Consider the following 15,349-nt stretch of genomic DNA (forward strand, 5'->3'; position numbering starts at 1 on the left):
GAACCAAATCAAAAGTTTTTAACCTGTTAAACTCGCATTTTCCTTTTCACTCCTTTGTTATTTTCTCCTCTTTATGCACAACAGTTTAAAAAGAAACATTATGATTTTTATTTCAACAATCAACAGAAACCACTGCAACTTCCTAAGTTCTGTTTCAGGAAAGTCTGATGAAGATACATTAAATCTGCTTTTATAAGGTAAAACTACACATTTGGGGCAGCTAAATTATTTGTTCAAATGCACATGCCCAACTCTAGCAAAGTGTCTTTATGAGATTCTTTTTTCAACTGAGAGGAGGTTTTTTATTCTCCTGGCATGGGAAACACTGCTGTGTTCACCTTGAGGGACAACCATGCAAAACACTGCAGCTTTTTAAACCTGAAGATCGTTTCCAGGTCTGTGAACCAGAACTTGCACAATCTCGTGAGATATGTCTGCCTAAGTACTTGTATCATTCAGAACAATTTGCATCTTCAGAATCCAAGATACTGGAAGGAAGAGAAGGTTCCTACCTTCAGACTTAAATATCCAAGGTTAAATCAGGCTGAGAGCCAGTTGGCAACAGTTCCCTCCCAGAGGGTTTTCAGGAATTTCCCCTGGTTCATCCATTGAACTGCCACAGAATAAAATGAATAGGGGAAGATTGTTGAAAAGGTGATTTATGGGAAGATTCTACATTTGTCATTCCCAAGTAAGAACACTAAATTAAGAGAACTACTTCCTCTCAGAGTTGCAAGGAGTACAATACTGTAAAAGGGGACAGACGCTTCCTTAACCAAACGAACAAGGCTCTCAGCAGAGGTGAAGATGCACTATGTTTCACAGAGAAGAGCAGCAGCAGCAGCATTTAGAGCCCTCTGCTGCCACCAAGGTCAGAGAACCACAAAATCCACTGTTTGCTTGGGACAGGAGGGATTAGTCAGACAAAGCACTTTAACAAAAGCAAACGATGGTAATGGGCAGTTCCATTAGCAATAAAAACTTTAGTTAGTGAACAAAAAGCTAATATCTATCTTTATGCTTTAACAAAGGTCTTTTAAATTTAAACTATCTATAATATATGATGTAAATAAAATTATACTGCACACACTTAAAAGACAAGGATGTGTACTGACACTAGCATATTAAAAATATGATATAAACTGCAAATATGGAAAATCATCTGTATGCCTTGTTTGTATCATACTTGTTTTGAATACACTTGAGCTGTTGTTAAGTTTCAGTATGATTTTCAGTGAACCAAAATAAACTTTAAGGATGTAAAAAAATCCCTGATCATCTACTACTAAGTGAATAGCAATCATTTTCCAATGAGCTTCTGCTTACATTAAAAAAAAAGAAGCCCCAAACCAACAAACAAAAAAGCCCCAATCAATTAGCAATGACTGTTTCTGGCCAAGATACAATAGAAAGCTGTTTCAATGCCCAGTGTGAACTAGTAACAGATCAACTTACTGAAATCCAACTGGGCCTTGAATTGCAAGGTAAAACCACTGAAAAGCAGATTTCACAAACTTCTTCATAAAAGCTACTATAGAGCATCCTCAGCTGAAACAGGACCAATGCGTTCAGGATTCTATGCAAACAGTAAATGCCTAATTTATATAAGAAGAAAGGGATTCTGGTGGTGTAAAATAGATACATTAAGTGTTTCTGAAATGACCGAAAAATTTAGAGCACTGATAAAAACAAAAAGGCTGCTTATATTAAATATTTAGTCAACAAACTGGTCATAAAAGTATTTCCATAAACATAAAGAAAGCCCAATTAGTTTCAGAAGCCTGAGCACAGCTTAATCTTATTTTAGCTGTAAATACCAAGGAGCAGAATTTTTGTAACAATGTGTGTAGGGTATTTACACACCCCAAAAAGCAATGCCTAGGTATTCACTTAATTTAGCACAAACCAGAATATGAAGTTAGGAAAACAGCCTCATATACAATCGTAATTAAATACAAACCTGATGAAGATGTGCTATGGAAAAGAGAGAAAATCAGTGATACAAAAGTTATTAAGAGTGAGATTTTTAAAAAATATTTCTTGCGCGTTTCTGATTATTGAACCTCTAGCATCTTTGAAAAAGAAAGGTAGAAAGTAAACAACAAAATGTGGATTGGATTTAATCGTATCTGTATAAGTATCAGAGCAAAAAAGTCATGCTAATTCTGTTATGTGTTGTAGTCCTTAACACTGAACTTACACCTTTTCCATCTGCAGAACTCAAAGAATTTCATACAAGACAGATAAAATGCAGTAGCATCAACTTAAATGGGTAAATATCTGAAGCCTATGACAGTCAAGTATTGGCATATCTCACAACACCAGATTAAGATTTTACTACTCTAATTTAGTACCCCACTCTACCTTTGCCAGGAGTTCCAGTAGCACACAGAGGTAGCAGAAGAAAGCACTAAAGAAAGTGGGTTTGACTTGATGTTTCTAAACCAGAATCCCGCTAAGTCCCTCGGACCCTGTAGGTCAATTCAGCAGTGCTCAGCAGTTAAAGTAATACATTGAACTAAAGCAACTGAAATATGGCAGTAGTTGCCTGAGGTTGCTGATAAATAAAAGGAGAGTAGGCCAAAACTGGAACTACAGTGCTTTAAACTGACACAGCAAGATTTACTAGACTGTGTTTGTCAAAGGACTTGAAACAAACTGAATTTGGGCAAATTAAATTCCTCCGGCAAGGTAGCATTCATTTTTTGAATCTCCCCCAATGCTACAAGTTTGGATACAAATGTAAAACCAGCCAATTACTCAAGAGTAATCATTTACTGCTCAGCTGAGCTAAGGGCACATTCTCAGTCCACCCAGTTACAAAACAGAAATTGTACAACTTTTGTGATGAAGGTTTAAGCTAATGCATTTTCCTGTGTGACTGCATGCACAGCCTCATCTTATTGTGGTCAATTTCTACAGTTTAAGAAGCAGGAGTTACTTGCTTTTTCATGTCTCAACTTAATTCCAAAAAGCAAGGCATCACAAGGAAACTGTAACGTAGTCTTTAAATTGCAATTTTTACTTTTAGTTTCTACAAAATGATCTCTTATGAAGAAGGCAAATTTCTAAATTATTTTTTTGCTGTACACTAAAATTTAAAGCAAAATTATACGGATGATAAGTGGTTTCTTACCTTTTAACTACAGTTTGCATTCATATTAGAAAACAGAAATAAAATTAGTTTTCAACTTCTAAAGCTTTTCTGTACAAGCAAAACAGTGAAGAAAAGGATATTTTCCTGGAGTTTCAATACCCACTCTGTAGTCCACGTAACTTTGATATGGATGGAAGTTGAAAATAAAAATGAGACCTGCTCTCTCAAATGCTATGACCTTATTGGATTCATGCTTTTCACTTACAAAGGCCTAGGAAAGAAAAAATAAAAAATCTAATACTGTAAAATATTTCATTTCTAACTGAATTAACATAAAAAAAGAAAAACCCCACTGCTTCTATACCTTATTCCAAGTAAAACAGTCAAAGATTCAAGCAACATAGATAAGGGCATTAACATGCAAGCTGAAATTGTTTACCTATGTAATGTCATATAAGATTTTTGAGTACTAAACTGTAGCTTACTTTTTATAAGCCAACGTAAAATTAAAGAGTTAGAAGCATGTTAGGTACAGAGTACTTGAAAAATTCTTGCTTAAAGATCAGTAACACGGTCTTTTTATCACACTTTAGCAAAAAATGGATTCCTTTTATCAAACCAAATCTTCAGTCTACTTGTTACAGGGATCTGCATTCCATCTACTGTTAGTAATTCAGAAAGTGAAGCACTGGATATGTTATTTGTTTGTTTTTCAAAACCTGTGTGAGAAATAGCTTTGATAAGCCACATTAAACTGCTGCACATACCACCTTTGTTCTATTTGCTAAAGCCATTAATAAATAACTAGACATCCATTTAAAAAATTCTTTAAAGTGGATTATGACTAGTATGGAATAATTAAATACTGACAAATTATAATAATTGAGTTGCTTTGATAAGAAGTACAGTGCAATATTTGGCTAAAAAAGGTAAATACAAAAGTGCCAGGTTGAAGACCAGGAGACTATATACTCTACTGAAAGTGTTTTCTCAGTAACAGAGTAATCATTTATATAAAGGAAATTGTCAGAACAATTTACAGTTTCCCAAAGCAATCCTTGGATTGGATTACAGACAATTTTATAGCCTGCTTTACTTCATCCAATCTGCAGTTACTAAATAAAAATAGCAAAAATAATAGGAAAAGAGCTTGCTATGAAGCTAAAAGGAGACTGTTTCAGATTTCTATTATCTGTGGAAGATATTTCAGTGACATGTTTTGACAACTTGAAATATATGGTAGGGCATTACACAGTGCATAATAAAGTGCTGTTTAAAATTTCTGCATGCAAATTTGGTATTCTTGTTATTCTGAACATGTACCCCACTGGTGACTAAAAACTTATCATTTAGTATATACAGCTTACCGGGGGAGATGCAAGCCAGCCAAATCTTTCCTCCAATTTATTCATATCTCTATCAAATGTATTTAGGAATCTATAGCGAAGAAGATGATCCTCAGTAAGATTAAACTGTCTTCTGGCATAGTGGTAGCTCTCATTATTTCCTTTTCTGGGGAAGTCAAGCCATTCTGGATGTCCAAATTCGTTACCTGCATTTAAAAATATTAAGGATCTGTGAAATCAAGTGCTAGAAATAGAATAAAACTGCAAAAGAAAGATACATTAAAGTGTATTTCCTTTCTACAAGTGTTAAATTCCAAAGAATAATTCTCCATATATAAACAGTCATTTTGATACTAAAATGTCTCTCAGATCTTTCATACTTGTTCCAGGTTTGTTCGACCAGTGAAACCACCAGAGGAAAATATCCATGGACTCCAGGGGAAACATAAAGTGGTAAATGAATTATAACCTCTATGCTATCATGCCATGCTTAAAAATTTCTCATCCTTTAAAGAGGGCAACAGAAATTCAGTCAACCGGGATACAAATTTTAGAGTCACTATGAAACCTAAACCCATCACTTTAACAGTAGAAATCCATTGTTTTAGAGCACTTAACAGAAATCAGCACTACCGTTCGTATAACCACAGAGGCAGAAATCTCCCATTTTATCATTTAAACTTCAATTAAAAGACCAGTTAGATGCACTTTGACCACTTTTTTTGAACTTTTTATCCTGGCTATAAATACTGTCATTATTGTTTCCACAGTGGTATAAAAATAACTATTTAAAAAGATGACTTGAATCTCAGTTCCTTGCTTCCTAGAAAAATTCAAAAAGACATCCTAGTTCAAGTAGCAGGCTAGATTATGGACAGTAAAGCGCAATGCTTAATGATGATGCATTCAGTATTTGATACTGAAAACAAGTGACTTAAGGGGTGTGACAACTCAGGAAATCTAACAGTATACATCAATTCAGCAACCTTGCAAGGGGAGCTCCTTTTCCAAACATAACACACTGTCACGAGCACCAGAGACACATTTCAGGTTGGAATGAAGCATGGTTGAGCACTGGGTTCCTCTGTGTGCCCACCCTTACAGGCCCCCTGTAAACGCCACTGTATTTCAATTTGATTTTCTGTAACAGCAATGCTTCACAAGTTTGCCAGTCTCATCTTGATTATCTAGCCCACAGAACTACTGAATAGACTTTAAGACAAGGAATAGGTTTATTCAGACATAGATCACACACCATTAAAAAACAGAAGGAAAAAAGTAATTTAATCAAGAAAAAGCTTAACTTCTCTCATGTAGAAACTCCAAAGCAAATCTCAGCTGTCAAAGCTGAAGTTTCACAGCAACACCTCATTTGGGAGTCAGTATTTTGAATGACTTTCATGTATCCAAAGTCGTCTTGTTTTATATACTGTCATTATTGCATTTTGACACAAATCCAAATGGACTTAATGGTTCTACCTTGTGCTATAATCCGCTGCCTAGCAGACTCTCAGTCATTTTGGACTATTCATTTTACACAGGATTAAAATGTGTTAAGTGCATTGAAAGTTAAACACACATTTCAAAGGCTATGACAGTTGATTCATCACAAACATTTCATAGAGATTACACAGAACATCTACTCACCATAAAACAGAGACAAATAGTGTACCTGGAAATATGTATGGGAAGCAGTATGATCAAATTTAAGAGGGTTTCTATTTTTTATAAAAAAGGATCCTAACTATTTCTACAAGCAGTTACTCAATTTTTGTCAATAAACTGGAGGTTTGTGGGAAGATGAAGGGCAGGGATGCTGAGAGAAAGCAAATGTTGTTTCCTGGATGGATACCCTACATGTGCAGCCACCATCTGCTGTCCCACACAGCCTGCACTGCCTGGAAGGCCTGGAGGATATGGTCAGCAGTGACAGCTATGAATGTACATTTTCAAAGTGATTTTTGTGTATTTCCATGCTTCACAGGAACAAAGAAATGAACAGAGAACAAAAAAGAAAGGCTGCGTGTATATTTAGGAGAATCCTTCACAGTGGTATCCATTTTGTAAACGAACTGACAAGTTGTAAATTAAATTTCCCGTTCAAAAGCTAAACCACTAAATTTCATATTCAGCTCAAAACCAGAAACAAATATAAGAGAATCGGAATCACAGCAGGACTTTGAAAATGACCTTGGAATAATGCTGGACTGAGCTCTTAAACTGTGCTAACAATACGGTACGGAAAATGAGGAAAGATATTGCTACAAAACAGACACTATATCTAACTAAATTCAATATTCTTGTAAGAGCTGGGTGAAGTATTACCTTCTTTCATGATCTGTGCGCTATTGAAAAGATAGACTACATGAGATAGTTCAGTTAAAGATAGCAAAAACCATCAGAAAGTCAGAGATGATCTGTATCTTGAAAAGATAGCCAAGAATATCACATCTATTTGTTCAAGAAAAACATAAAAACAGGGGAAATAAGCAACAGAAGATAGCAAATAAATTAGACTAAACTAGCCCATCATTTCAATAGAGTATTTCACTGTAAGTAGAAAGTTTATACCATATACGAACTCCCCCACCTCCACTCGCTTTGCCTGTTTCCCCACCAAAGTTCTTTGAATGTTGCATTTTGTTGTTGTTTTTTTTTTTTTTTAAAGAACAATAGCAGCACAGCAAAGTACAAAAGCAATGTTATTGTTCTAGCCATTACTAATGGTCATTAAGAAAAAAGGAATTTAATGTAGTGCAGCAACTTGATAGAAGATTAAATTACTTCCTAATGTCTGTAAAGCATGTTGAGGGTCTAAACACTGACTGCTCGCACTTTAAACGTGTTTCTATGGGCACCTTCTGGACAACACACTCATGAGTTTTTTGCATGTGTTGCTTGATTTTAAAAGGGTCCCTTGACTTCTCTTTTGAGAAAGAAAAATAGAAGTTCATACATAATGACAGAACAAGTTTAAGTAGGCATTTTTGGTTATGTTTTTAAGATGCGGTATAGGGAGAAGGAACTAACATTTAGGATGCAAGCAGGCCTTCCAATAAACTCCAGAGAGTGTTTTTGCACTTGAGATGCACTGAGGCTATCTAAAAAGAAGCATGACCAGCAGGTTGAGGGAGGTGATTGTTCCCCTCTACTCCACTCTCATGAGACCCCATCTGGAGTTCTGTGTTCAACTCTGGGGCCCCCCAACATAAGAAGGACATGGACCTGTTGGAGCGAGTCCAGGGGAGGGCCATGAAGATGATCAGAGGGCTGGAGAACTGCTCCTAGGAAGGCAGGCTGAGAGTTGGGGTTGTTCAGCCTGGAGAAGGGAAGACTCCAGGGAGACCTTATAGCAGCCTTCCAGTACTTAAAGGGGGCCTACAAGAAAGCCAGAGAGGGACTTTTTACCAGGGCATGTAGTGACAGGACAAGGGGTGATGGCTTTAAACTGAAAGAGGGTAGATTTAGATTAGATGTAAGGAAGAAGCTCTTCACTGTCAGGGTGGTGAGATACTGGAACAGATTTCCCAGAGAGGTTGTGGCTGGCCCATCCCTGGCAGTGTTCAAGGCCAGGTTGGATGGGGCTTTGAGCAACCTGGTCTAGTGGAAGGTGTCCCTGCCCATGGCAGGAGGGTTGGAACTAGGTGACCTTTAACATCCCTTCCAACCCAACCTATTCTATGATTGTAAAATCTTTTAAAAAAATACACACCTCACTACTATTTTTTTTCTCTTAATTGCTATTTTTTTCTAATTTAACTTTACAACAAATGAGGGGAGGGTCTAGGAAAGGGAAGGTACAGGTAACTGACCAACACTCATTTCTAAAGATAACTAATGCTACCTGTGATGCATGCACTGCCCCCTTCCCCATGTTCCACTCCTCATTTCTGAGAAGAATCAGCAACATTCACTTCTTGATAATTGTGAAAGCCTCTAAGCATAGAAGTACTATCCGGGTTTCTTTTCCTGTAATTAATTTGCTGTTTGATGTAAAGGTCCGAACTACAGATTGACAAGAAGCCAGCTGCTACAAATGATGCAAATCAAGACAATGGAACTAATGTGGGGGAGGCAGAGAACAAAGCTGAAATTAGCTGAAATTTTGATTAGAGAAACAAAACAAAGACAAATCATTGAAGTGCAATGCATACTAATTTTATCTAGGAATTAATTCAAGTTTGCTATTTCCTACTTATTGCACATATAGGACAACTTTACTATGTACAAGATTTCAAGATCACAATTTTAACAAATAAATTAACTTCCTATTACTATAATGAAAATTTACATCACACTTGTTTATTAGGCTAGAAATGCATTTACACCACAAAGTAGTTATGCTCCTGATGATTGCTTTGAAGCTTCGCCCCACAGGTCATTAAAGTTTTCTTAATCTCTCTTCTTTAGACATTTCCACTAGCAATTCTCTCTCAAAGAATCAGACTAAGCAGAACTGAAGGCATATTTAAAAGATGCAGCAAGCAGTGTCAAGAGATGCCTGTTATTTTGGTTTGTTTGTATTTTGAATTAAGTATGACATTAAATACTTTAAAAGCAGTTAAAGCAAGTAGTTTATTTGATACATCAAAGATAAGAGTTTAATTACATGTGGAAGGCTGAACAAGTTTTTAAATGATCTAAAATACTATAAAAAAGATCCTATTTAAAACTGATGAACTGGAGACTGCACACATTGGGACAAAATTTCAACAGTTCCACCTTAACATATTTCTGTCAAAGTAAGTAGAGTTACGCCAATTTACACAAGCCAGATAATCAATTCATTCAGGAGTTGTAACTGATTTGAATTTAACCTCACTACCTTTGTGAACAATGATGACAATGCAACAATCTGCAGATTATAAATAGAATCAATGTAAATTAGATCTAGTTAGCATACGGTATTTATCATTATTTCAAAAAATAAACTTTTCAAACAATTAATCCTCATTTTCCCTAGTTGTGAAGCTCTTGGATATTAAGTAATTCCGATACTTTGTATTTACTCATGTTTGTACCGAATCTTTTAAACATTAATACTACCAAAACCAAATAAGAAACTCTATATTGCCTTCAAATTATGAGAGAATGAGCTTCATTACAAGCATTCATTAAATCTTGTCATCCATGTAACAATATAATAAAGTGAAATTCCAAATGGACTCCTCCTGAAACACTTGGCTTAGATCACTGGGAAACCTTCATTTTTTTTTAAAACCTCTCTAGCACTTGTATTCAATGACATATTGGTCCAGAAAAGACTAACAAGATCAATTCAGGCAAACGATTATATCGTAACTCCTGCATAAAACAGACTAGAGAAAATCTCACACATGAGGTAATGGTAGAAAGAGGTATTGGTAAAGCCAGTTCTGTGAGAAAAGTATTTTTCTCCCATTTTCTGAAAATACCAGCTATTCCCTCCTTCCAGTCTATGGTAAGACAAAAATCAGGATAAATACCATATTTGTTTTGAAACTCAGATCTTTCATCTCTCCTAGGGGAGAAAGGAGGGGACATTTAACCTTGCCTGTATTAAGTGATCAAAGAATGCATCTCCTCTGGTGTGATAGTCATGAAAAACACAAGCATGCCTCTAATGTATCAAAGACATAGGAAAGTGCTGAGTCCTTAAAATGTTTACCCCAGATCACACCAGGGATACAGTACTCTTGAGACAAGGGGAGTCAAAAGAATCTCAGTAGACATAATAAAGGGATGAAAGATGATGTTTGGTGCTATCCGCAGTAGCTGACTAGAAGAACCAGGCCAGCTACAGAATGAAATTGAAGAATTCCCTGGGATGTCTGACTTGTTGCTCCAAGGAGAAATCTTTCAGCTTATCTAGAAATGTAGTTTCAATGCTATGATTAATTGTTGAAGCTCTGAAGAAAACAAACAAATCAATCGCATTAAAAAAACCCTTCAAGATAACCTAAAATAAATTTTCAGAATGTTATCCTTAGATATATGAACCACAGCTTTTTGCTTTTTGATAACTACCAGTAGTTGTGAAACTTTCTGTATAAGACTGTTTCATAAAATAAGATTTGTGTGTTGGGGAATATTAGCTCTGGCAAAACCTTAATTGGGACAATATACTCTCCATCTCTTCTTTTGAGACTTTTATATTTAAAAAGCCAAAACTGGGTGACAGAGAAACCACTTATGGATTCAAAGAGTTTGGGACCACAGTCTCCTACAGGGGTGTAGGAGACTTGCTTGTCATGATCCTGGAGATTCTGCAGATGACCCTCCTCCCTTCACTTATCTGTTTACAATTGGTATGACTAAAACTCAAAACATTTCAAGAACTCTGAAAATTGGTTTCTATTCTTACTTAAGAAATGAAAATGTAGATTTTTCAAATCAGAAAGAATAAAGTACAACATAAAAAAATTTTACAAACCCAGGAAAACTGTGTGTATATAAACACATCCATGACAAAGCTTTTGGCAACACAAAGTTGTACAACATTGCTCAGCAGGAAAACGTTAACTTTAGAAACTATATTCATCACCAAGTATTTTATTACTTTTTATAGTTTTATAAAAAGGGCGCTTACTGGTTACTGATCTTTTCTCCTCCAAAAGAGATACTTTTGTAGTATATGTCACTTACAATAAATGCCTTTTGTCAAACAGATCAGCTTTATTAATCCCTCAGTCATCAAGGCAAACAGGCACAGGTTAATACAAAAAAGTCATCCAGGAAAGCAAATATTCTGATATCACAGACTTTGCTTAAATTCAAGAGGCTTCATACTTTACCATTTCTTTTTTACAGAAGCTGACAAATGTTTACTGAGTCTGTGCTCTTGCAAGATACTGTACTAATTTTATACTACTGTTAAAAGGTCCAGTACTCTGATTTTCCTATTTTAATATACCAGCCATTTCAAATCACACCATGCTACTGCTTGGTACACAGGTTGTCAAGCCCAGATAAACACAGTTAATCTTTACTTGTGATTAGATGTCCTGAAGTTTTTCCTCTCTATCAGAAGTTCTCAATTCTTTTATATATACTACAACTTGCAATATCTAACTAGCTTTTTTTATACTATATTTAGCTGATTGCAGCACTTTCAAAGTTCAGTGATGTTTTTCTAAAATATTCTCGTCAAATCATATTTATTGTAATCTATTCCTAACACATCCTATTTAGCAAGCAAGAGAAAACCAGAAATCCTATTCAATTACATTTTTCCCAACCACTTACGGTACATTCTTCTCTCGTGTACGTCCTCATTTTAAGCTGGAAAAAGTAATTTTTAAAAATTTCAACTGAATTCAAGAGCAAAATACTGCTGTGAAGTAAGACAGAAACCAAAAGAAATAAACTCCCACCTGAAACTTCTGTGAAATATGTTTCACTTCATCTCTATCAGATTCATATGCTATTAAAATGACACAGTTGACACCATAGTTCTCGCGTATTTACAAGTGCTGTGTCTGGCTTACCTAAGAAGCTTTTGGGGGAGAATGACTATAATTCAAAGCACTTTAGGAACAGGTTAAGCTCTCTGTGCTTGCTCATACATCTGCATGGCACAGAACAGAAATACCTTTAGCTTCTGAAAACAACACATTCCTTTATAGTTCCCATCTTCAACAATATCCCTTAAACAGCTCTAAACCAGCTGAAGCATCCTCACATACTGTATCCGAAGAGGAGCTAGCGCAGTTACCCAAAACTCTTGCCGTCTCACATCTCAGGGGAGATTTTGGTAACACTTAAGCACAGTTCTGCCCTCTCTTCAAAAAATGTTTAAAATTAAATAGAATTTTCTGGATTGTGGTATACCAATAAATGACTTGCTTCTCTCCCATGCCCCCTTCCTATCAAGGCTGGCCTGTCTTCACTCATTTCCTACTGATGTTAAAAAGTTGGAGATATCATACTGTACAAATTTATAATGTTGATAAAACAGTTCCAAGTTCTTAAAGGAGATAATTTTCCAATTGTTCCAATAAAAGTTCCAACCATACTAAATAGCATTGTTTAGTCCTCTTATTTCAAATCTACACCTTTTGTCGGATCAATTACAGAAAAAAAAAAAAGCCCAAGTAACAAGAAAACAAAACAGTTGTGCTCAGAAGCACCACCTCTATAACTGTGTTAGGAAAGGCTGGATGGCTGAGGAGCTTGCTTACACAGAGAAGTAGCCAGTCACAGGCATAGTGGAGAGACCATAGCATTGCTTACTATGATTTACTTTACTTTTCAATAGAAGCAGAGCACATGACAGTTATGCCAGCGTGTTCCTATTTAGTAGAGCTATATTTAGACAGAAAAAAAAAACATTTCTGTGGAATAAATAAGTCTGTCATTTATTTATTTGTAGTGTTCCATCAAAAGAGCATTCAATGAAATATCAGTAGTGTCACTGACAATAATATTCAGTTTCTAGGGACAGAGTAATGTTTTCCCTTGAATGCTTTAGTGAGCAGAGCTCAAGAGTTTCTGCAGTTCATACCGACAGACAAGAAAAGAGTAACATGAGAAGTTACCTAGTCTACAAGGGACCCCGAGAGGATGGTTATTTTACTAATCTACTCTTAGAAACTTTCAGTTCTATAAGTTTACATTTTGGCACCTCTCCCACAGTGTAGAATAATATATTTCAGACTTAAAATTTACTCCATGCTCTCACACAGTATTTAAAAAATTGAGTAACAATGTAAACTATTTGTTTTGCTGTTACACTGAAGCAGTTTCCATTTAGTTGTTTCTATTAGCTGCATCTTCCTAAAAACAAGAGACTGACTTGGATACTGTGACATTCCCACCATGCTCTATGTGTACAGGCACAGTATAAATAATTTAGTTAACCACTTCCAAGAGCTCACTAAAATATTTAGGAATAGAAATATTCCACAACATGTTGCAAAGGTTAAAAAAACCCAAAAAACCAAACTCACAGAACACCAAAAAACCAAGTGTCACATACTGCCAGGTATCGACTGGTACCACAACTGACAGGTTAATGGGCTTAAAAAGTGAATCAACGGCCAGACTGGAAAAAGAAGAGGTCACACAAAGATGGCAAACTTTTTGCATTAATATATTCAATAAATAGCAGTTTTCTTACTGATGTCAGTAAGTCCAGAATTTAATCCTCTAATTTTGAAAGAGTATATAAAGGATTATATTACTGAAAGAGAAAGAAAATGTAAACCGAAGAGAGAAACCACTTGAATAGCATTTGATAGATATGAAAGTTAAAGCTTTTCAATATGATGTAAATAAAAAAATGAAAGTTCAGTAATATTCTCTTCTTGCTATAGGAACAAACTAAGTTAAAATGAAATAATTATGCATTTGTTAACAGCACAAAATAAGAAAATTTGAAATTAAAGTTTGACCATTTCAAAAAGTAGCTCATAAACTAAAAAAAAACCTAAAAAAAAAAAAGAAAAAAAATTACCAGCTTGCCTTTGGTGTCTAGGCATTCACAAGAAACTTACATGTCTTATACGGAGCACAAGTCTTATAAGGAGCAGCTGAGGGAGCTGGGGCTGTTTAGTCTGGAGAAAAGGAGGCTGAGGGGAGACCTTATCGCTCTCTACAACTACCTGCAAGGAGGCTGTAGTGAGGTGGGTGCTGGTCTCTTCTGTCAGGTGGCTGGATATAGGACAAGAGGAAATGGCCTCAAGTTGCACCAGGTCAGGCTTAGACTGGGTATTAGGAGAAATTTCTTTACTGAAAGGGTTGCCAGGTATTGGAACAGTCTGCCCAGGGAAGTGGTGGTGTCACCATCCCTGGAGGTGTTCAAAAAACACGTAGACAAGGCACTTCAGGACATGGTTTAGTGGGCATGGTGGTGTTGGGTTGATAGTTGGACTCGATGATCGTGAGGGTCTTTTCCAACCTAAACGATTCCATGATTCTATGAACTTACGATACAAAGAGGACTGCAATAGATGTCAAATCTGGCAAGCAACAAATTTGTCTGGGAAGGCAACTTTGTGCAAGACTGGACAGTGTCAGATATTTTTGCAAACTTCTCTATACTGGCTGAATCTAAAAGGAGTTGAGAAATTTCTCATTTATTTGAAACAGAAAAGTTTTTAAATACCCCAAGTGACAGATGTCAGGACTCTTGAATATATAAATATTAATCAAGTAACATTCAAAGATACCGACAGCGAAACTTTCAACTTCTAAAATGTTACGCTTTCAAAGAAAATAAAGCTTTATATTTTCATTGACAAATATTAACACAGCACTATGTCTTCACACAGTTCTATACAACTGTTTCAAGCAAATAAACAGAAAAGAAAATACATGAGTCTTGTTCCATAGAACTGGCAACTTAGCATTTGGTAAGGTGGTGATAGGGAAAAAAAAAAATATATGCATTTTGTGAAAAAAGGAGCACAATGCAGACAAAAAAAAAAAAAAAGGAAAAAAGGCAGACAGTACAGTCTAAAGTAAAAGTCAATGGACAAAACAGAAGAAGGTAGATTGTGAGAAGCCGTGCAGGTTGTGGAGAAGTCATTTGAAGGAAGAGAGACAAGAGCATGGAGAAGTGGGCAGTAGTGAAAAACAAAGCAGAGCACCAGAATGACAATGTTTAAATTAAATGGTCTTATCTGGGGTAGGGGAAAGACAGGGAAGTAGCAAAGTATGCTTGTGTAAGGGAGAAGTCATATCCAAAAAGATACTTGGTTTTCCTTGTAAGGTTAATTTTTCTGCACACACACAGACATCCACCTCAGCCCTGCTACCCTGATTGCAGATGTCCTAGTCATGCAAGCCTCTGAAAGGTAAAAACGATGCACAGAGAACATCAGCTCTCATATTCAGACACTACTCAAATACACACAGAGTCCACCTGCAATAGCATATCATCTATTCTGGGAAGTTGGCTCCTTTCTTTTTTTTATATATATCATTA

General features: G+C 35.9%; 1 protein-coding gene across 4 annotated transcripts in view; it reads right to left on the bottom strand.

The window, feature by feature from the left end:
• Positions 1 to 15,349, bottom strand: part of GBE1 (1,4-alpha-glucan branching enzyme 1) — a 172,872-nt gene that overhangs the window by 21,720 nt on the left and 135,803 nt on the right. For all 4 annotated transcript variants that reach the window (XM_075033942.1, XM_075033944.1, XM_075033945.1 and 1 more), the window contains 2 exons: positions 4,465 to 4,649; positions 3,238 to 3,368 (listed from right to left, as the gene is read on the bottom strand). In XM_075033942.1, coding sequence (XP_074890043.1) covers positions 3,238 to 3,368; positions 4,465 to 4,649 — 316 coding nt within the window. The remainder of the gene's footprint in view (positions 1 to 3,237; positions 3,369 to 4,464; positions 4,650 to 15,349) is intronic.

Source organism: Buteo buteo, chromosome 8 (genome assembly GCF_964188355.1).
Source record: "Buteo buteo chromosome 8, bButBut1.hap1.1, whole genome shotgun sequence".
NCBI classification, from domain to species: domain Eukaryota; kingdom Metazoa; phylum Chordata; class Aves; order Accipitriformes; family Accipitridae; genus Buteo; species Buteo buteo.